At 41.0% G+C, this 20,648-nt stretch overlaps 1 protein-coding gene across 2 annotated transcripts; it reads left to right on the forward strand.

Moving 5' to 3' along the window:
- Nucleotides 1–144: 144 nt before the first annotated feature.
- THAP12 (THAP domain containing 12) lies at nt 145–15,190 on the forward strand. Of its 2 annotated transcripts, none has more exons than XM_030957919.1 (5): nt 145–427; nt 9,078–9,198; nt 10,702–10,809; nt 11,779–11,815; nt 12,094–15,187. In XM_030957919.1, the coding sequence occupies exons 1-5, from the start codon at nt 339–341 to the stop codon at nt 14,037–14,039; spliced, it is 2,301 nt and encodes a 766-aa protein (XP_030813779.1). In that variant the 5' UTR covers nt 145–338; the 3' UTR covers nt 14,040–15,187. The 2 variants fall into 2 exon arrangements, with proteins under 2 accessions (XP_030813779.1, XP_030813770.1); XM_030957910.1 differs by lacking the exon at nt 145–427 and adding an exon at nt 888–1,114 and having other exon boundaries at nt 12,094–15,190.
- Nucleotides 15,191–20,648: the final 5,458 nt, after the last annotated feature.

Here is a 20,648-nt window from a genome sequence, read left to right on the forward strand (position 1 = left end):
ACACACGCCGTTAACACACGCACGGCGGAACGCACACACAGACCCCGACACCCCGCGCATGCGCGCCCCCGCCGTGCCCGCTCCTCGCGCGCACGCGCAGGGCCGTGCCCGCGGCGGGCGCGCGCGGTGCAGTGTGGGAAGGAGGTGGCCCCGGCCCGGCGGAGCGCGGCGCTGAATCCTCCCGGCCGCTCACAGCACTGTGGAGCCGCTTCCCGCCCTGCCTCCCCTCCGGCCGCCGCCACCTCCTCCTCCTCCACCCCACACACGCACCCTCCCCCCCCGCCCCCCTCCCGCCGGCCCGCCGATTTAAAGGGGCAGCGGCGCCGGCCGGGGGAACCATGCCGAACTTCTGCGCGGCGCCCAACTGCACCCGCAAGAGCACCCAGTCCGACCTGGCCTTCTTCCGCTTCCCCCGCGATCCGGCCAGGTGAGACCACCTCGGGAGGGGCGGGCTGGGGGAGGCGCGCCCGGCTCTCCCTCTCGGGCCCCGCCGGCGCACAGCGCTGCCTGTCTGAGGAGACATCGCGCGGAGAGCCGGCTCCCTTCCCCCTGCCCAATCTGCCTTCCCCGCGCCTCCCTCATCGCGCCTGCCTCCTTACCCGCGGGGCCGGCGGGCGCCTGGACCTCCGATGGTGCCTGCGGAGGCCGCGCTCGCTGCGGCGGGGCGGGGCCGGGGGACCCTCCGGGCGGTGGCGGCGGGAGGCGGGCGGGCGGCTGCGCCTGCGCCGGGGCGGCGGCGGCTGCGGCTGCCGCCCCTCGGGGGAGTGGCGGGGCCGGCGGCGGCGCCGCTCCGGGATGCGGCGGGAGGTGGGCACCTGGCCGAGACCGGGGTGGGGGCCGCCTGCCGGAGGGCGGGGTGGGGCTGTGTGTGAGGTGGTGCAGTGGGATGTACGGCTGTGAGAGATGTGCGGCAGCTGGAGGGGTCAGGTAGGGAGCCCTGCATTGTGGGGGCCCGAGCAGGCTCAGCACTGGCTCAGGCAGTGAAGGTCCATCAGTCCTGCTCTCTGTGTTAGGCGATGAGGTGTGTGCGTGGCAGATGGGACACTCCTGCGACGGGGAGGAACTGTCACAGGATTGCTGGGATGGTGGCAAAGCGTCATGACCGACAGCAGAGGTGATGGGAGAAATTCCCAATGGGTGAAAAGCACTGGTAGAGCAAAAAGTGTGTGAGTGAGAGACACTGGAAAATACTGTGAAAAATAAATCTTGTACTTAGACATAGAAACCCCCATGTAAAGGTTCACCCTTAAATCGAGATGACACTCTTAAAATCACTTGATTTAACGTGATGCTCACAATATTGAAGGGGGTATAGGCATAGAGCAATACCAGTTACCTCTTTTCTAACAGTCGATAGTTAAGGCTGGGCTTTTCATGATTTATACATGATACTTACTTCCTTTCTTCCTTGAGGCTGCTTGACCTGATTTTTGGAAAAATCAAAACCCCGTGGGAATTATGCATATGTAGTATTTCCTAAGGAAACAGACCCTCCAAGCAATTTCAAATGAAGATACAAAAAGCTTATATAGGTAGTAGCTGCTCTCTAAAGTTGTGATTTTGGATATGTTATGAAGTTCTCCTGCATGAATGCAAGGCCTTGCATTCATCCAGGAGAACTTCATAACATATCCAAAATCAGGTCTGTCTATCCAGACCTCTTTATGTCTAGTACATGCAAGATATTGTAATACAATCCATATTCTATATGCTTTTGCTTTAATAAGAACTGAAATAAAAGTGCTTGCTTACCTACTCTTATTCTTTCATTTTCATGATTTGCTCTTACTGTTGTCTCTTTCTACCATCTGTCCTTTGAGACCCTTAAAAATCTCACACAAAGGAATGTCTGCAGTTTGTGTGGAATTGAAGAAAATTGGCGCTGTCTGAGCTTCAGTCTTAATTTGTAAGAGGTCCATGCTGTAAAATGTGAGTCACATCAAGCTGTACAGAATTCCTCAGTAGATGACAGTTTGCTGTATGAAGAAAATACCCTCTGCAGTTTATGATTTTTTTTATGGAAGGACATTTTGAATGAGTGTTTTGCATGGTAGCAGTGCAGAGAGGTAGTTAAAGGTGTGTGACTAAATTATTACATTTTAAAGATTAATTTTTTAAAACTCTGTTTTATAAACCATAGGATGGTTTGGGTTGGAAGGAACCTTAAGGCTCATCTCATTCCAAGCCATGGGCAGGTACACCTTCCATTAGACCACCTTTCTCCCAGCCAACCCTTGAAACACTTCCAGGAATGGGGCAGCCTCAGCTTCTCTTGGCAACCTATGCCACGGCCTCCAAACCGTCACTGTAAAAAATTTCCTTCATATATCTAACCTAAATTTCCCCTCTTACAGTTTGACGCCATTTCTCTGTGTCCTGTCACTACAGTTCCTGATGCAGAGTTCCTCTTCTACTTCTCTGTAAGGCCCCTTCAGACCCTGGAAGGTGCTGTGAGGTCTCCACACAACCTTCTCTTCTCCAGGCTGAACAGCCCTGACTTCCTCATCCTGTCTCCATATGGGAGGTGGTCCACTCCTCTTGCCAGCTTTGTGGACTTGGTCCAGCATTTCCATGTCTGTCTTTTTATTGGGGCATACTGTACACAGTATTTCAGATGGGGTCTCACAAGATGGGCAGGAGGAAGGAGAAGCTATACATAAACTGTTTATAACACCTTTGAACTCTTAAAAGCAGTCAGTGACAAAGATGATGTTCTAAGTTCTCAAAAAGCTCCCCCATTAATATTTTACAACTTTCTGTCCAAAGTTGATAATATATTCTATTTTACCAAGAGTATTTAGAGACTGATAAATCCATGCATCCATTTGGTTTTACAGACTTGAGGGTGTTTTATTCTGTGGGTTGGTCTACAGCAGTCTGCAGATGGAAATGAAAAGATGTTCCTTCTACTGCTTGCTCTCACTTTTGTAGGTCAGACTGGGATGGTGAGCAAAGTGCATTGTCCCAAAATGTTATTTGAACTTGGCAGCTTACAGTGGGAAAGCTGAAAATAAAGTTGTTAGAATACATCTTAAAATAAATTTTAATTTAAGAAAAATCATTGCTGGTAAATGCATAGTCTGAGTAAATTGTTTCTACTACCTTACTGTTTTCTGTGTTTCCATAATAGCTGGGTAATTGCCTTTAATGTTTTCCCAGTTCAGTGCTAAGCAGTTCCAGTTAGACATTCCAAGTCTGATCTTTCAGGTGTTAGGAAGTCAGTGAGAGCTAACCTGTTAAGATTACCTTCTTTCATTTTGGCTTCTTAAGATAAAGGGTTCAGAGATCAGCCTTTGGAGAAGAACCACCAGTATTTAATGGTGGGTACGTTGTCTTTTCATATCAAACTAGTGTAAGTAGCCTCTGCTACCTCCATAAGGTTTACAATTTTATGCAGTCTAGGCAGTGATCCTCACAGTAAGATATGTTTGTTTAGCTCTCATCTGTGATTGTGGCTCTGTTCATCATGGTAGCTCAAGTTCCAGCTGAGATATGAGTGTTTAGAACAAAATACTTCTTAAGCAAAGAGATGCTGTTCTGCTGCAGTTGACCAGTAGTGAGGTAATGTATCCTCTAGCTGCAACTCAGTAAAATGCCATTTCAGCTTCCATGAGATGTCAGCAGATCTCTGAAAATGTAAAGTTCGTGACTGAAGAAACCTTCTTAAAAGCTAATGAGCAATGCCTAAGAGGTATGAAGGAAACTTTCCTGCCTGACCATTCAGGAGCCACACTGGGAGTCCCTTTGCACAGCCCAGTGACTTTAATTGCTACGAGCAAAGCCCCTCCAGGGCAGGTGGCTCCAGTGAAACAGAGTGCCCTGGACATGCCACACTCATGGTGGCAGACAAGTTTCCCTTTCAGCCTCAACCCTGGGTTCTGGGTTTTCTGTAACAATCTCAGATGTCTGGTTCCTTTCAGCACTTTAATCGTAATGTGGTAACAGCTTGAGCTGTTGGCTCTGGGGATTGACCCTGAACCAAGAACTCCCTGGGCTTTTATATCCTTACAGTCTCTACACCCATTCTGTGAGTGCTGCCCTTATGTACAGCATTATTCCAAGTACAAATATAACAAAGCTAACAGCATTACCATAGGGTAGAGTACAACGTTATAGATTCCTGTGCACAAATACTTAAATGATTACCCATAAAAAAATCACAATCAACTGGCTGATCATCCACTACTCGTTTGATGTGAGAATGGTGTAGCCAGTTTCCTTACCTAAAACTTACAGCAAATAGTACATGGCAGTATATGGTTCTTCCTATTTAACTTCCAATTTGGATTTTACTGAAAATACCTTAGTTAATCCTTCATCTCCAGATTGTATGTCATGTAGCTGTATTTTGTTTTATTTATTATTTTGTGTGAGGTTTTCTCCAGCCATTTATTTTCTAAGAGGCTGGTCCTGGATATAATTCTCTGCCAAACGCTATTCCTGTCAATGACCACTCTAGAGTTTGGTGAGAGTTATTTCCAATATCCTGCTATCCCACAAAAGGCAGCAGCCACATAGTACTACTCCTAAACTCCAGGCCATTTTACATCTACCTGACTACAAGTTTGAGCAGTTTTATTATTTCTTTGTTTCACAGGAGCCTTTGGTATGAGCTGGACAGTGTACTAAAGTGATTTCTCCTGTAGCTTCCAGCAGCACTTGTGTTTCAGTTCCATTAGATACCTTCTTTTCTGCTGAAGTAAAGAACTGTGGTTTGCTCCTTCAGTAGCGTAGATGTATGATGCTCTCCAAAAGCTTATTTAGAATTAGTACAGTCACTCATTAATTACAACTTCACCAATTACATCTCTCTTCCTAATGCAAGTTAATTCAGCCTCTTGGGCATTCACGAAGGGTTGTAGAGATTCTGCTTTATGCACTCCAAGTTTCCCATTCCTGTGTAGCCTGTGTGCCATTTGCCATTCATGTATGAGGATCCATTGGAGAATGGGGTTAGATCCAAGTTCTCTGGAGACTGATCATGCATATCTCCCTGTAGGTAGCTGAAGTGAAACACTACCTGAGCACATCATGATGCAGCTCACTGTTAAAGGGAATGGGAAATAAAGTTATGGATAAAAAAAAAAAATCTCAAACTAATATGTGTATTTAAAATAATTTATTCACAACTGTATGCTCTCCATGGGGATGATACTTGTGAAGCATGTTCAGGTAAAAGAATCAGGTTCATTTCATGTATACATGGTTGTTGGGTGACTTCGACCTAAGTTTGCTCCTTTTCATGGTAATTGCTGTTGCTGCTATTGCTTTTAACGTAGGAGCTATTCCCTGCTGCTACAGCATCCAGTTGAGTTGAGTAGTAAGACTCAGGGCAGTCTTGTGGATGTAGGTTTTGCATAAGGACTTCACAAGCTCCATAAACCTGTCTTCTCATGCAGAAGTAGTTGAATACTGAAAGATTTGATTAAAGGTAATACATAATTTTATTCTAAGATTGTAAGTTCCACGACCTGGCTTCAGAGATCTCTCATCTCTGTCCATCTGGGACCGTGCTGACCCCCCGACACTCCTACATAAGATCTTTCTAGTTGCTTCTTGGATAATACCATGCAGAGCTGTAGTGTGTGATCTCAGGGGTCTGACTTCCTTTTTCTTTGTATTCCATTGCTCAGAGAGTGTTCTATTAGGAACCAAAGTCACAGTGAGACTGAGGGGCTGAATTCAGACTCAGATGGAGTTTTCAGGTTTGAGTTCAGTCATATAACCTGTCGTCTCCTTTTAGTCCTGTAGCTCCTTGAGAGAATGTCAACATTTCAGCCTTTGCCATTAGAGCTTCCTGAATTTCCAGAGCTCTGGTTGCTGATACGCTGCTCCAGTGGGTTGAGAAGCTTGGTGCCCATGTCTGATCCATGATATGAAAGAGGGGAAGTTTAGATCAGGTATTGGGAAGAAATTCCTCCCTGTGAGGGTGGTGAGGCCCTGGCACAGGCTGCCCAGAGAAGCTGTGGCTGTCCCATCCCTGGGAGTGTTCAAGGCCAGGCTGGACAGGGCTTGGAGCAGCCAGCTCTAGTGGAAGATGCCCCTGCCTATGGCAGGACCTGGAACAAGATGGGCTGTAAGGTCCTTTCCAACCCAAACCTCTAGGATTGTGTAGTTAGGATCTCAAACCGGGGCTCTAAACACCAAGGGCTTCTTTTGGATCATGTGCTCAGGTGATGCCTTAAGCAACCTAGAAATAAAACAACATAACCCTGAGATAATATTAGTATAGGAGGTAACACAAAGGCTGGTCTTCATTGGAGGCCTCCAGGGGCAGACATGGAAAAATGTCCATGAAATGACCATCCCCCATGGGGTGAATACAGTTTTAAAAGTTTAGCAAATCAGCATAATTGAAAAAAATCACCAATTAGAGACATAAGAGGTGATGCTATTTCACTCAGTCCAACCTTCTCTGAATCCTGTCCGTGGCCTTTCTCCCTCCGCCCCTTCCTTAGATGAGAACTAAATATTGTTTGTGAAAATGTGTCTTGAAGAGCTGTTTTTTGGCTTTGGTTCCCAGACAGAGCCAAGATAGGCTTGGAATAGGCTAGGGGGCCTTGGAATGTGGGGCTTTTTTTGCCTAGGGAAAAGGTAGGGTAAAGTACTGGGAAAACCAGCCACAAATAGCACAATAGGCTACAAAGTTACAAATATATGTGTAAGAATACAGAGAATATATAAAAGAAAATGGGCAAAAACCATTTGGCATCGCAGGCAGTGTTTACTTCAGCACAAAAGGCAGCAGCCACAGCCAGTTTTTGTGCAACTGTTGAAGAACTTCGTAAGGAAATGATGCCTTGAGAGGCTACCTAGAGCAGAGGTTAGACAGTGTTCAAGGAATAAAGTAGGTATTTATTAAAAAGGCCTTCAAAGAGTACACCTTGGGCAGTACAAGAGCCTGGCTGTGGCTCCACCCATGTTGGACAAGAGGTCACATGTTTTCGCACTTTTGGAAGTTTTGGTCCATTTGCATATTAGGATTAATTGTCCAATTACAGCTGCAGGTTATGAAGTCCCATCCTCCCCCCAGATTGCTCTCCTCAGTTCACTGTTGTTTGTACTTTTTGGGCCCGAAGCTGCAATGGTGTCTTTGGTTCTCAGCTGGAAAAGGATTGTTTTGTCTGATTAAACTGTGCGGAGAACTTGCTAACACTTTATATGAAGTTCGGTTATATACTAATGCAGTACAGAATCTGGAAAGTATGAAAGCTAAAACTTAGGGCATCAGGAAGGGAGTACTGGGTGGTTAATGAAATCTGTGTGAGACTCATTTTTGGGTAAGCCCCCTCTGAAGAGCTGGTGGTATCTCTTGCAGTCACTCATTGATCTAATCCTTGACTATTACTAAGTAGTACTTACTAAGTACCTACTGAGGTTCTTTGGTTGGCGTTAACATGGGAGGGCAAAGAATTCTGGCTGATGTTTACCTGCCCTTGACAACTGTGTGCTGGTTCTGAATGCACCATTCCTGCCACCAGTTTGTGTCCCTGTGATTGCCAGGAGGTGATTCAGGGGAGTTAACATGATGTGAGGAGCTCTGGCTTTGTTCTCTCTCAGTGTTTGTCAGCTTCCCCGAATCACTGAGAGAAGCAGGTAAGACCATGGGGTCAGGCTCTTTCTCTGGACTGAAACCCTCCCCACTAACTATAGAGGAGGCTGATCAGCCTCTGTGATCACATTTAATGAATTGTTTAGTAGTCGACACCCGCTGAGAAAATCTGAGAGCCAGAGTCAATATAATTTACACAAAACAGGTCTCCCACTTTAAAAGAGTGTTTATATCATTTGATTAAGTGACAAAAGCTCTCCAGTTCTCTTTTTGGGGTGATTGCACTGCCAAGGCAAGAGTGCAAGATCTGTTGTTCCAAAAAATCAGATTTTTTAAAACATTGTTTTCTTTCCTTATTTTAAATTGTTACTAAGAATACTCTGTATGGATCTCCAAGAGCAATATTAGAAATTATTTTGATTTATGGCATTTGCCATCATTGTTATTTTAATATTTTGCATGAGCAAAAAATTGAGATTTGCAAATGGTTCAGCCAGCAGAGATCGGAATCAAAGATTGCCCTCTTTCATCTGCACAATTGCCCTTTACTGAGCTAAAGTAGAGGTGAATTCACTCAGACCTGTGATTTCCTCATCTGAGCTGCCCACCAAAACATCTGACAAGACAGCCTTTGTTCTTATAGTTGTTTTTCTCCCTCCTTAGTGCTATAAACCATAATTTCATGTTTGTAGTCAAAAGTAATAGTAAAATTGCTTTCTTCTAACTTCTAGAACAAGTAACTTTGTTGCTTAGAGAGTGATGGTGTGTACCCCATTAGGGGAAGCTCAAGCTGACTACTGCATTTGCATCAATTACTGCAAGTGGTTTACTCACCAGAAGAGACAGTCTCTTGCATACCTAAATGGAGTCCTGTCAGTAAAGGAAATATTTCTTTATCCTTGTGGTATATCTTTTTGAACTCATCCAAAGCAAAAGTAAATACATGTAAAAATAGATATCTAAGGAGAACTTCCTTTGGGCATGGAAGCACTGTCTGTGGAATGGTTGCTTTTCTATTGTTTTTATTTCACTTTCATAAATCTACTCTAAAATCCCCCAGTGACCACAATAAATAAGAAGAATACTACATTTTGAAGGGAGGTGGAAAAAACAGCCATCATAAAAACTGCCTAGAAAACATTATGACTTTAGATTACATGCACATCTCTTTGGTTTTTAATTTTTCTTTTCAAGAGCAAATTATTTAGAATTAAATAGTTAAGTTTCATGACCCACTGTGCTACAATTTGCTCTATGTGTGTGAGTGTGGGACAAAGGCAAGAATATATAAATTGAGGGAAAAGACTCCTGAATTTGGTGGGGAGATGTTGAGAGGTGAGCAAAAGCAGAAAAAGTAGTTTTTACAAAAATTTGATGGGATGTTCCAAAGGAAGTTGTGAAGAACTTTTCCAAGCCTTGTATCAAGGTCACTTACACTCACTTGTGCTCCATTTTGAGTATGGTTTGAATTTGTAGAGGATTTTGTTTTATCCTAAGATTATCTAATTCTTCTCCTTACATGCAGATGTCAGAGATGGGTAGAGAACTGTCGAAGGGCAGATTTAGAAGATAAAACTCCAGATCAACTCAACAAGCATTACAGATTGTGTGCTAAACATTTTGAGACTTCTATGATATGCAGAAGTGTAAGTAAAAACAAGCATTTGTTTACTGCATCTTGCAAAATGTGACTGACATTTTTCACCAAGAATGCTGCCTTTTAATCTTTCAGCTCCTGGGTAATTTGTCCCTTGGAAAATTAATTTCTTAGTCTTAATTGGGTTCACTGCCATTGTCTGGGGCTTCACACAGGCCCTCAGCCATTGAAAATGATAGTGAAGATTAACAGTCAGAGGAGGAGAGAGAAAAGGTGGTGCTCCTGGCTGTTTAATGTGTCTGTTGCACACTGTCGCTCACTGCAGTGCTTTCCTTGTTTCACTAGAGATTACAATATTATATAAGTTTATTTGGGGTAATTTTGCATTTCTCTAATTATTTAAACTAATTAATGTCCTGTTCCTGAAGTGTGTACATGGTGTGATTTGGTTAAATTACACTCTGTTGTGGCCACAAGATTTAAACACCCTTTACGTCTGTCAAGCTATAATGTCCTGTTACATTTTCATCTGGCTGAAGTCAAGGCACTGTTTTCTGTTAATGAAGTAATAGCTTTCAGTTCTTTTTGTCAACAATATGATTTTAACAGCTTGCATAAGAGTAGGAAAGGGTGGACTTGGGACTTTGTATCAAGTTTTTATTTCTAGGCTGAATTCCACTCTGGTACATAAGCAAAATGGTTCTTTTAGTTATGAAGGATAATTAAAATATGCAGGTCAAACTCTGAAGTCCTAGTGGTATTACACGTGATGAGGTCTCTAAATAGCCAGCATCCCTGAAACAGATGGAAATTGGAAGTAATTGTGACTCTGAAAGGAAACGCTTTGATACTGGGTTTGTTTGAAATGTATTTCAATCTAACAACAAGATGACATCAGTTACAATTTTGTGCTCAGCAGAAATGAGTCAGTATAGGCAACACAGTTTTACAGTATATCCAAATATAACATTTTGCTTTAAATATTTTTTTTAACTGGGAGCACTTGGATGATCATCTAGAAGTTTTTTCTTCTTTTTTTTTATTCACAGATAAAATTTTTCCTCAATATGATCTTTCACAGTAGTACTTGGTGGACTTCATAGTTCTACAAAAAAAAGCAATTGAACATTTTCGCAATGAAATGTTTCTAGAATTGTGAAATTAGTGATTAAAACCAAAACACAATAGTAACAAAATGTTTCCTTTCTGATGCACAAATGTCTTTTTATCCAGAATGTTTATTTAAAAAAAAAAAACATAATATTGCAGTAAGTTAAAATTATTGCGTCCAGGGTCTTTGATATAAAGATAATGAGGATTTAAAAAAAAAGGATTTGTAGTTTGGATTGGAGTTTTCTGTAGTATCTGTCTTCCTATTTTCAGTGTTCTCTTGATATCCCTGAAATGTAAATTGCATAGCTTAGCTTTCTCTTTGGTAACATCAAAAAGTCAAAGTACTTTAGAATAGTAACATAAACAAGAAAAGGAGAGAAAGAAAAGGGCACAGTGTGTGGAATTTCTCAAAGTTTTGGAGATGTCTGTTTTCTTACAGAGCCCATACAGAACGGTTTTACGGGATAACGCTGTGCCAACTATATTTGATCTAACAAGTCACCTGAACAATCCCCACAGCAGACATAGGAAAAGGATAAAAGAGCTGGTAAGTTTTTAATGTAAAATTATTGGTTTATTATTAAAAGAAAAGATTCTTTTCTTTTCTTTTAATAATCTCTTTTCTTAAAGACAAGTTAATGTGAAACTTTTACACAAAAATGGGAAATAAAAATATTTAGCCACTTGAATGTTTGTATTTTCTATGCTGCCTATTCCTGCATTTTTTTTGTCGATTATAAATTAAATGCAGGATAAAAAATTTATCTAAGGAAGTCTTGAAGAAATAATCTGGAAAATTAAATGTCTTGGTCCAGAGCTGATTCTTTCATCCAAATCAAATGCATAGTTTTCTTTTCCTTGTTACTACAGTGTCAGCTGAACACAACTGAAGCTTGATATCCCAAAATTGTTGCTGCATGTTGATTGTGATCTTTGGTTCACCCATTTAACTTCTGAAATCTGAATCAATTCAGACGTGCTTGTTTTAGCTTATTGTTGTGAAAAAATGATCCATGGATTAAACCAAGATTGAGAAATATTTTTGTGGGACTGTGTCTTGTGTGTCATTTAGGGGAGAAAGTGTCTCCATGGTTATAAGTATACTGACAATTAAGAGGAATTCCACTCCTAATCTCTGTTTATACTTGAAAAATTTCAGACAATTTCTAAATAATTCTTTGTGAGTTTGATTGTATCTGTTGACTGAAAATGGAGTTAAAGATAGTTCTGTCTACTGGCAGCACATTACCAAATTGCAATAGAATCTATTTACTAATAATGATACATATTGAAGAACCTCCTAATACAACTGTTCTCATGTAGTTGGTAGATACATGTCATGGCTGTAATAAACTACCTCAAGAAACCTCCTGCTGTTAGAATTTCTAGCACTTTTTGGCAAATGTTAACTGGTCTCATCTACAGTATTTGTATCTAATTTTGATATGTTAATATTTTAAGGTCACATGTTACATATTGTCATCAATGTAAGTTCTTTGTGTTTGTTTTTTTAAAGAGTGAAGATGAAATAAGAACATTGAAGCAGCAAAAGAGTAAGTGATCAAAATAATTGAGAAAATAACTTTATTTCCTAAGGCTGATGAGGTAATGCAGGACTCATAACTATTAGTTTATATATAACTATTAGTTTATATTAGTTTAGCAGGAGGATAATTGAGTTCCTTCTTGATTCAGCCAGCCAGTATAAATTGTTTCCAAAATACTCACTCACTTTTAAACTGGAAACATTTTTCTCTGGACTCTGGTAACTGAAAGATAACGGGCAAGTAATGTTATATTTTATTTTTGACACAGTATTTTCATTTTGTAGTTGATGATGCTTTTGAACGGAAACAGGCAACTCAAGAATCAAATGAAAACAATGAGCAAAACACTGTCTCAGAGGAAGGAGGGGAAGAACAAGAGGAAAAAACCGTCCCCTTAACACTGGAAGAAAGAGAAAACAAAGATTACCTTAAATCATTATTTGAAATTTTGATCTTAATGGGTAAACAAAATATTCCATTGGATGGCCATAATGTTGATGAACTTCCAGAAGGCATTTTTACTTCAGATAACTTTCAGGCTCTACTGGAATACAGAATAAATGGTGGCGATGAAGTTCTGAGGAAACGATTTGAGATGACTGCAGTCAACCTCGAGTATTGTTCAAAAACTCAGCAGAAACAAATGCTTGAGATCTGTGAAAACTGTGTTAGAGAGGAGACACTGAGGGAAGTAAGAGACTCACACTTCTTTTCTATTGTCACCGATGAAGTAGTGGACATAGCAGGAGAGGAACATTTGCCAGTGCTGGTGAGGTTCGTTGATGAGTCTCACAATCTCAGAGAAGAATTCATAGGGTTTTTACCATATGAGGCTGATCCTGAAATTTTAGCTGTTAAATTCCACGCAACTATTACTGAAAAGTGGGGTCTAAACATGGAGTACTGTCGGGGTCAAGCCTACATTGTCTCCAGTGGATTTGCTTCTAAAATGAAAGTTGTGGCTACAAGACTCTTGGAAAAGTATCCACAAGCTGTGTATACGCTGTGTTCCTCATGTGCCTTAAATGTTTGGCTGGCAAAATCCGTTCCTGTTGTTGGTGTTTCCATTGCATTAGGAACAATTGAAGAAGTTTACTGTCTTTTTAATCAGTCTCCACAATTACTAGTAGAACTGGACAACACAATTTCTGCTCTTTTTCAGGACAATAATGAAAAAGGTAATGAGTTGAAGAAGATCTGCCGTTCTCAGTGGACAGGCAGGCATGATACTTTTGAGGTATTAGTGGACCTCCTGCAAGCGCTGGTGCTGTGCTTGGATGCAGTGAGCAGTGACTTTTCTGTCAGGTGGAACAACTTCATTGTTGGTCGAGCATTTGTACTTTCAAGTGCACTAACAGATTTTGATTTCATTGTCACTATTGTAATTATGAAAAATGTTCTGTCTTTTACAAGAGCATTTGGAAAAAATCTCCAGGGACAAACATCAGATGTGTTCTTTGCAGCTGGCAGCTTAACAGCAGTATTGCACTCTCTGAACGAAGTGATGGAGAATATTGAAGTTTACCATGAATTTTGGTTTGAGGAAGCCACAAACTTGGCTACAAAACTGGATGTACAAATAAAACTCCCAGGAAAATTTCTCAGGGCACAACAGGGGAACTTTGACCCTGATATGACATCAGAAAATTACTACAAAGAAATCCTGAGTGTCCCAACAGTAGAGCATATTATTCAAGAACTAAAAGATATTTTCTCAGAACAACATTTAAAAGCTCTTAAGTGTTTATCATTAGTGCCCTCAGTCATGGGACAGCTCAAATTCAATACATCTGAGGAACATCATGCTGACATGTTCAAAAATGACTTACCCAATCCAGACACACTTTCTGCTGAGCTTCACTGTTGGAGAATCAAGTGGAAGCACAGAGGAAAAGATATTGAACTTCCAGCTACTATTTATGAAGCACTTCACTTGCCTGACATAAAGTTCTTCCCTAATGTTTATGCATTGCTTAAAGTCTTGTGCTTACTTCCAGTGATGAAGGTGGAGAATGAAAAGTACGGAATAGGACGAAAGCGCTTAAAGGCATACCTGAAAAACACCTTGACAGGGCAAAGGTCAAGCAACCTTGCTTTGCTCAACATAAACATTGATATAAAACATGACTTAGATTTGATGGTGGACACTTACATTAAACTCTATCCAGATAAAGTGGAATTTCAAGACTGTATTCCTTCAAACAATTCTGAAGTAACAGATAATGCCTGACTTTTTAAGCTCTAACCAATCTATTGAAACTTCTTCTTAATTAAGTTTCAAAGCTGGGGAGAAAAACCAGTGAAATCTTAAAAAATCACTGCAATTGTGTTTTCATTTTAGGCCTTGGGCTGAACAAGCTGTGGTCAAAGACCTAAATTATGTGGTGTTAGTCCATACTAAATGTGTTTGGCAAACAAAATCAAGCCTGACACAAGCCCATGCTCTTGGCAGAGGTGCTTTCTACATCTGATTGGCTTAACTAGGTGCTCATTTACTTTATTGCATCGTGGAAAAAGTACATTATGATTGTAGATCTGATGGGGCTGTTACATATTCACTGATTAATTAGGATAAGAAAGAAATTCAAACTATTAAAAAGAGTATAATCTATTTCAGTTCTTTTACTTAGGATTTTTTTTTAAAAACCCTAACTTTTAAGAAAGTCTTTGTTGTATATTTAAGTGGCATTTTGGAGAATGGATTCAGCTATTGCACGATCCCCATGCTGTGGACAGGTCTCAGTGTAAAGTGAATGTCAGTGATATAGGGGTACGTTTACGGTTTTGTTGGAAGAGTCAACCTCTTTAATCTCTTGATGACTGTTTACATTCCTTTGTGTCAGACACAAAACTTTTTTCTTTAGGCTTAACAGGCATGGCAGGAGTATTTAAGTTCTTAAAAGACACTAAAAACTTCAAATTTATTCCACAAATGTTTAAATCTGTTTGCTTGCCCCGACTGTGACGCAAACTCCATCCATCTTATGTTTATTTGTAAATTCACTCTGGAAAGATTAAAATAAGAGTTTGTTGTTTGTCTTGAAGTAAGATTGGAAATATTGCTGTTATTTTTGGTGAGAATGAAACTTTTTTGTACAGTTTATGGAAATTTAAAATAAAATGTGAATTGCTTTTTACATAGCATTGGATTTCCTAGTAAAGCTGTGCCTCTGGAAATGTGTTCTGTAAAGGCGCCTTTTTATTTTAGCAATTTTTTCTTCATTGTTTTTGCAATTCTAGTGAGCAGGCATTTTCTGAAGACAGAGGAAACTGTGTGATAGTACCACTGATCTGCATGTTCTGCAAGGTTTTTTAAAGTATCTTGAGATAGCACTAACTACAGTGGTTTTACTGATAGAAGTTGTGACAATCAGGCAGAAAGAAATTAAATTTGAAATGGTTCTAAAGTAAAGTTTTGGAGCTATCCTGATGCATGACAGGTTTATAACTTATTTATTGAATCAAACATCAAAAAATCAAATTGCTTGGGTTGGAAGGAAACTTAAAGCTCATCCATTTCCACCTCCTGCCATAGGCAGGGACACCTTCCACTAGATCTGGCTGCTCCAAGCCCCATCCAGCCTGGCCTTGAACTCTTCCAGGAATGGGGTATCCACAGCTTCTCTGGGCAACCTGTGCCAGGGCCTCACTGCCCTCACAGCCAAGGATTTCCTCTGGTATCTAATGTAAATTTCCTCTCTTTTAGCTAAAAGCCATTCCCCCTTGTCCTGTCAGTACAGTTCCTGATGCAGAGTTCCTCTCCAGCTTCCCTGTAGCCCCTTCAGACACTGGAAGGCTCTGTGAGGTCTCCACACAACCTTCTCTTCTCCAGGCTGAACAGCCGCTACTTTCTTGTCCTGTCTCCATATGGGAGGTGCTCCAGTCCCATTACCAGGTTCATGTCCTTCTTATGTTGGGGGTAGGTGGGAAATAGCAGTACTTTTCTGTCCTTTGCACTTGCAGTGGAAGGCCCCCAGCAACAGCAAATTGAATGATTCTAAAGATTATGAGTTCATAGTGCTCTAATGTAGTGAAAACAATAAGATCAAATTTGGAAAAAAACTCACCTTTTCTAAACATTATCTTTTCTTTCCAATAGTATTTGCATATGCTTTCTGACATACTTTCACGTTATTGCAATTCTTGTCTCAATAGTAAAAAATGTTTTAGCTAATAGCTTTCTCTGTACCTCTCATATATGAAAATAGCTCCCAAATCTTGGTTAAAGCTATGAAAAACATTTTAAAATTAAAAGTAGTATGGAAAATTGGCTCTTTTTAAAGATTATCTCAATTATAATTTTAATAAAATAAATTAAAAAATATTTTCCATCTTGGAGTTCTGTGAGTTCCCCTGCTAAAGACAGTAACATGTGGTCATGACATCAGTGGTCATGAGCCCTGTGTCAGTAAAGTCAGGTTGGATGAGCCTGGGCTTACAGGTGCAGTCAGAGAAGGAAAATTGATATCCAGTACCGTAGAAGTGGCCAAAAGAGCTGAAGACTGCTTTCTGCTGTGTAGATGAGGCCTTTCTAACCAGTGCACTGAGACAAATTGAAGAAGGGAAGTGCAGTAAAACTCTACTTAAGTTACTAAGTGTCTACTGGAGCTCCGCTGAAGGCACATACTTGTGATAAGTGTTGTTAAATAGCTGGCTCAATCTTTTGGTTTTGAACTGTCTTTCACAGAGATATTTAGCTTGTCTGTAATAAATCGGGAGCTCCTGATTTATTACAATTTGATTTGTCCTGTTGGTGAGGAATCTCTTGATTTTTTGATACCTATAGGAATTAGTCTGAATAGTGATGATTTAGTAGGATGCTGAAAACTAAAAGAAGGGAGATTAAGATTAGATGTTGGGGAAAATTCTTGTCTCTGTGGGTCGTACAACACTGGCACAGGTTGCCCAGAGAAGCTGTGGCTGCCCCATCCCTGGAAATGTCCAAGGCTAGGTTGGACACGGCTTGGAGCAACCTGGTCTGAAGGAAAGTGTCCCTGCCCATGGCAGGGGGGTGGATTGAGATGGTCTGTAAGGTCCTTTCCTACCCAGGTCATGCTGGGATTCTATGATTGGTCTATGATGTGGAGGAGCAAAGGCATAACAGGCTGCAATGACAGGTGCCTCTTCAACATGAGAGGTTTCTGTGGAGGAGAACAATTTACTGAAACTACAGTGCTTCCCGTCTGATTTCTAGGGGTGTACAGAAAGAATGCAACTGTAGTGTAATCCAGTTACACAATTTTGCTACAGCAGGTCTGAGACTGATAAAAATGTGTCTGAAAATGAAACAATCACTGAAGATAAACTTGGATTCTGTTTTGTTGAACAGATTGTGGAGACAGGGAATTACAGTTTTTAAATAGTCTGTCAGTTCAGGGCAGCGTGTATTTCCAAGGTGAGGTATTTACCTTAGTTTGACCTGGCATTTTGGCACGTTCTGTGTAATGAAGTAATTGGTCTGTTACAATTAGTGTAAGTATTGCTGCTCAGATATAATTTTTAGTGAAAGTAGACTTCCATAGCTGCTCAGCCTATTGTGCTCTGTGAAAGCAATGCTTGTTTTAATACACAAAATGTATGTCCTTTTCCCATGCACAGAATTCCTGCTAGAAAACACTATTGATACTTGGAAAGAACATGTATCATTTTGTCTCCTGTAGTGTTATTTCTGTCATTGTCTTCAGAAATCCTATATCCACTTGTTCAGGTGCCAAGGTTGTGCTGTAAAGAAGTGCAGAAGCAGAACCACTTAAGGATGCTAGGTGCAACTATTCTGTCTTCCACAATCACTTTCTGTGCAACAGTGCAAAATCTCAGAGTGGCCAGAAACATCCCAATTACTCTTAAGCAGAGGAAAATAAATCTATTTATTGTATGTTTCAAGAAACAGCCACTAACCTAGAATAAAAGTAAGTGTTATCCCAAAGAAGCTTAACATTCTGTCATTTCCAGACCTGTAGTGTTCTCTACTTTCCCTAAGGAAAACAGTTCCAACAAGGAATAGAAATAGGAATCTCCCCAACATTTTGCCTAAATGTAACTACTGAGACATCAGTAAAAAAGAAAAAAAAAAAGGGGGTTGGAAGTTTTAAACACATCTGCAGCAGTTTCAAAACATGTGCATGCTCTTTATAAGCTTTCTTTACTTTGAAAAATAACACTGTTAATCAAGTAGAATTCAATGTGCATGTTCTGTGACACAGTAATTGTTAATTTGATTTTTGCCATATTGTGCAGAGTTTCTAATTATTTATTTTCCTGCAGCAAACTTGTTTTTTTCTAAAAAGCATGCAGGAAAGAGCACAGACTTTGAAAATCTCCATTCAGGAACAAAATTCAGCATCTGAATAGAGCACTGGGGCTGTCCTTGTTTAGCTACCTTGGTATTTAATTTCATTCCCCAGGTGGCTTTCTGGATATCTGGGAAACTTAAATCTTTCCAAACAATTTCAGAGTTTGCCTTTTTGATAATCCACTCATTTTAATGGTGGATTGGAGAATAGAAAAATCAGACTGTACTACATTTCAGCTATTAGATATTACATGTGCTGTATTTTTTCCTACTTTACACCTTTTCATTTCCCCTTCCCAAATTCAGGCCAACAGTTCTCCATTTTATTTGTCTACAAAGTAAACTTTGCTTCTCAGTTTCAGTTCACGTGTTGGTCAGTCATTGCTTCTGACAAATAGGGGTACAATTCAGCATCATAAGGTCACCTCTGGCTATTTCCTGAGTTTATTTACTTTTACTTTTAGGAGAAAACTGTGTCTGTATCCCATTATGGATGAAAAATTACTGGTGATTCTCTTTGTTCTTTTGCAAAGTGCCCTTTTGTCACTGTGATCGCACAGGATTGGGGTAGGAAGTGGGAACTGAGGTGGGGACTGCTGGTGTGACAGAAGAATTATGTTGCTCTGGGATTAGCAGAGCCAAAGCAGCTTCATTTCATCTTCATTTGTGTTTCCAAGGGGAGCTCACCTGGGTTGTGTCTCTGTCTGATAAAGGGTGGCCCATATCCAGCTGTGTGCTCTAGCAAGGTGAACTTCAGAGTCTCTGTCTCTGGTGGCTCTGCAGGACCCATCTTTCCTCCCCATATTTGTATGAAAATGGCCAGTTGGTTCAAAGATTCTAGTGGAAGTTTGATAAGTTCACACAAGTAGCCCAAGACATTTACAGGATTTAAAAATTTGTTTTCCTTTCGGAAACTGGGCTGAAAATATAAAGTTGGAGAACAGTATATGTAAGAGCATGCAAAACTGTTATCACCATTTCTGTCTGGCAATTTACTATATTCTAGCAGACAAGCAGTGTGATTAATTTACTTTTATTTCCTACTGAAAAGTCAGGCATATTAGGATTATTTTAGCTTTTAAATATATTGCATATGCTAGGACTAAATACCTTACTGAAGGCTAGATCACTAGACTTGCTGATTCCCAGTAAGCAGCTGAAATTGATTTTATTCTGAAGAATTCAGTCTTGCAGCCCAATCATGTAAGGACCCATTGTAGTGTGATTGGTGTGATTCTGGTGTAGGGGTTTTGTCCCTGCATGATTGCTTTAGAGTCATTCTTGACACTGGCAGCCCTAAAGGACCCTCAGGCTGCTGCTGACATTTTTCAAGAGCAGCTGCTGAGGAAGGATGCTGAATGTACACAGCCCAAAGTATGTAAGGGAGAAAACATTTCCTTCTTCTGTGCTTTCCAGGTTACTGAGGTCCTTCTGTGCAAACAGAGACAATGCTAAATTGCTGCTTGGCAGCCTTCAGGATGGCCCTGTGGAGTTATCTGCAGAGAGCCACCTGCATTTAAATAACAGCCACCTTCTTTCCGTTAATCCGAATGTCCCAGTGATGTCTCATTGTCAAGGAAACTGTGGGAAAACCAAACAACTCTCCAACAACATTGTTAGTGTTAGAGAATCAAGGCATTACTTCATTCTGGCCAGGATGTGCAACAGAAATAATTTCATCCGCACAGTGCTCGGGTAGTGCAGAGAAAATAATTTCATCACACATGGATTTTATTAGACTTTTCACATATTTTACACAGTCAAAACCTGTAGAAATTCATTGGTTCATTGGTCATTGGTCCCAAGTTGTGCAGTTCTTAGTATGTGGTAGCCTATTGGATATGGATTTCTTCACCTCTGATGCCAATTAGGTTCTCATTCCTATCTTTTTTTCCTCGGACTAGGTGTCTCCAACCATGCCAGGGGAGATGTTTGGAGTTGATGTTAGTGGTCAGTAATGATTGTTATCTTTTGTGTATCTTCTGTACTACTCCCAGTCTGTTGCGATGTTAAGCTCATTAGACTTCATCTAGCAGAACAGTCCCCTGAAGAAACTTCAATTCCCTTCCCCCAGGGCAAAGGGGAATAAAACTGAATAGTTACATAAAATTTTTTCAACTTTGTATCATTTCCAGCATTGTCACTTCCCTCCATCTGGTCTTCTTGGTGGCGAGGGTCCCCCACACCAAAAAGTATGGAATCCCATGGATTCATATACATTTGGGCAGGTGGGAATGCCCAGGAGCCTCCCCTGAGGGGGCTAGGTTTGAAACTGTCCCTTGCAAGAGTCTGGATCTGTTGCATCATTTTGCATTGCATGCAGTGCTCTGGTGCAGGGTCTGGGAACCCCTTTGTGGGGAGGGCTTTGATGGGCCATGACACCCCTCTGCTGTCCTGTGGATGTGGCTTTGATGGGTTTGATGGGCCATGACACCCCCTCACCACACACCCAAAACCTCTCTTCCTCCCCACTTTGGTATGAGGGTCTGTGTGAGCTGGGCAGCAGATAAGCCTGCAGCTGCCATCTCCACCCCAAAATGCTAGGCT

This window comes from Camarhynchus parvulus, chromosome 1 (assembly GCF_901933205.1).
Source record: "Camarhynchus parvulus chromosome 1, STF_HiC, whole genome shotgun sequence".
Taxonomy (NCBI): domain Eukaryota; kingdom Metazoa; phylum Chordata; class Aves; order Passeriformes; family Thraupidae; genus Camarhynchus; species Camarhynchus parvulus.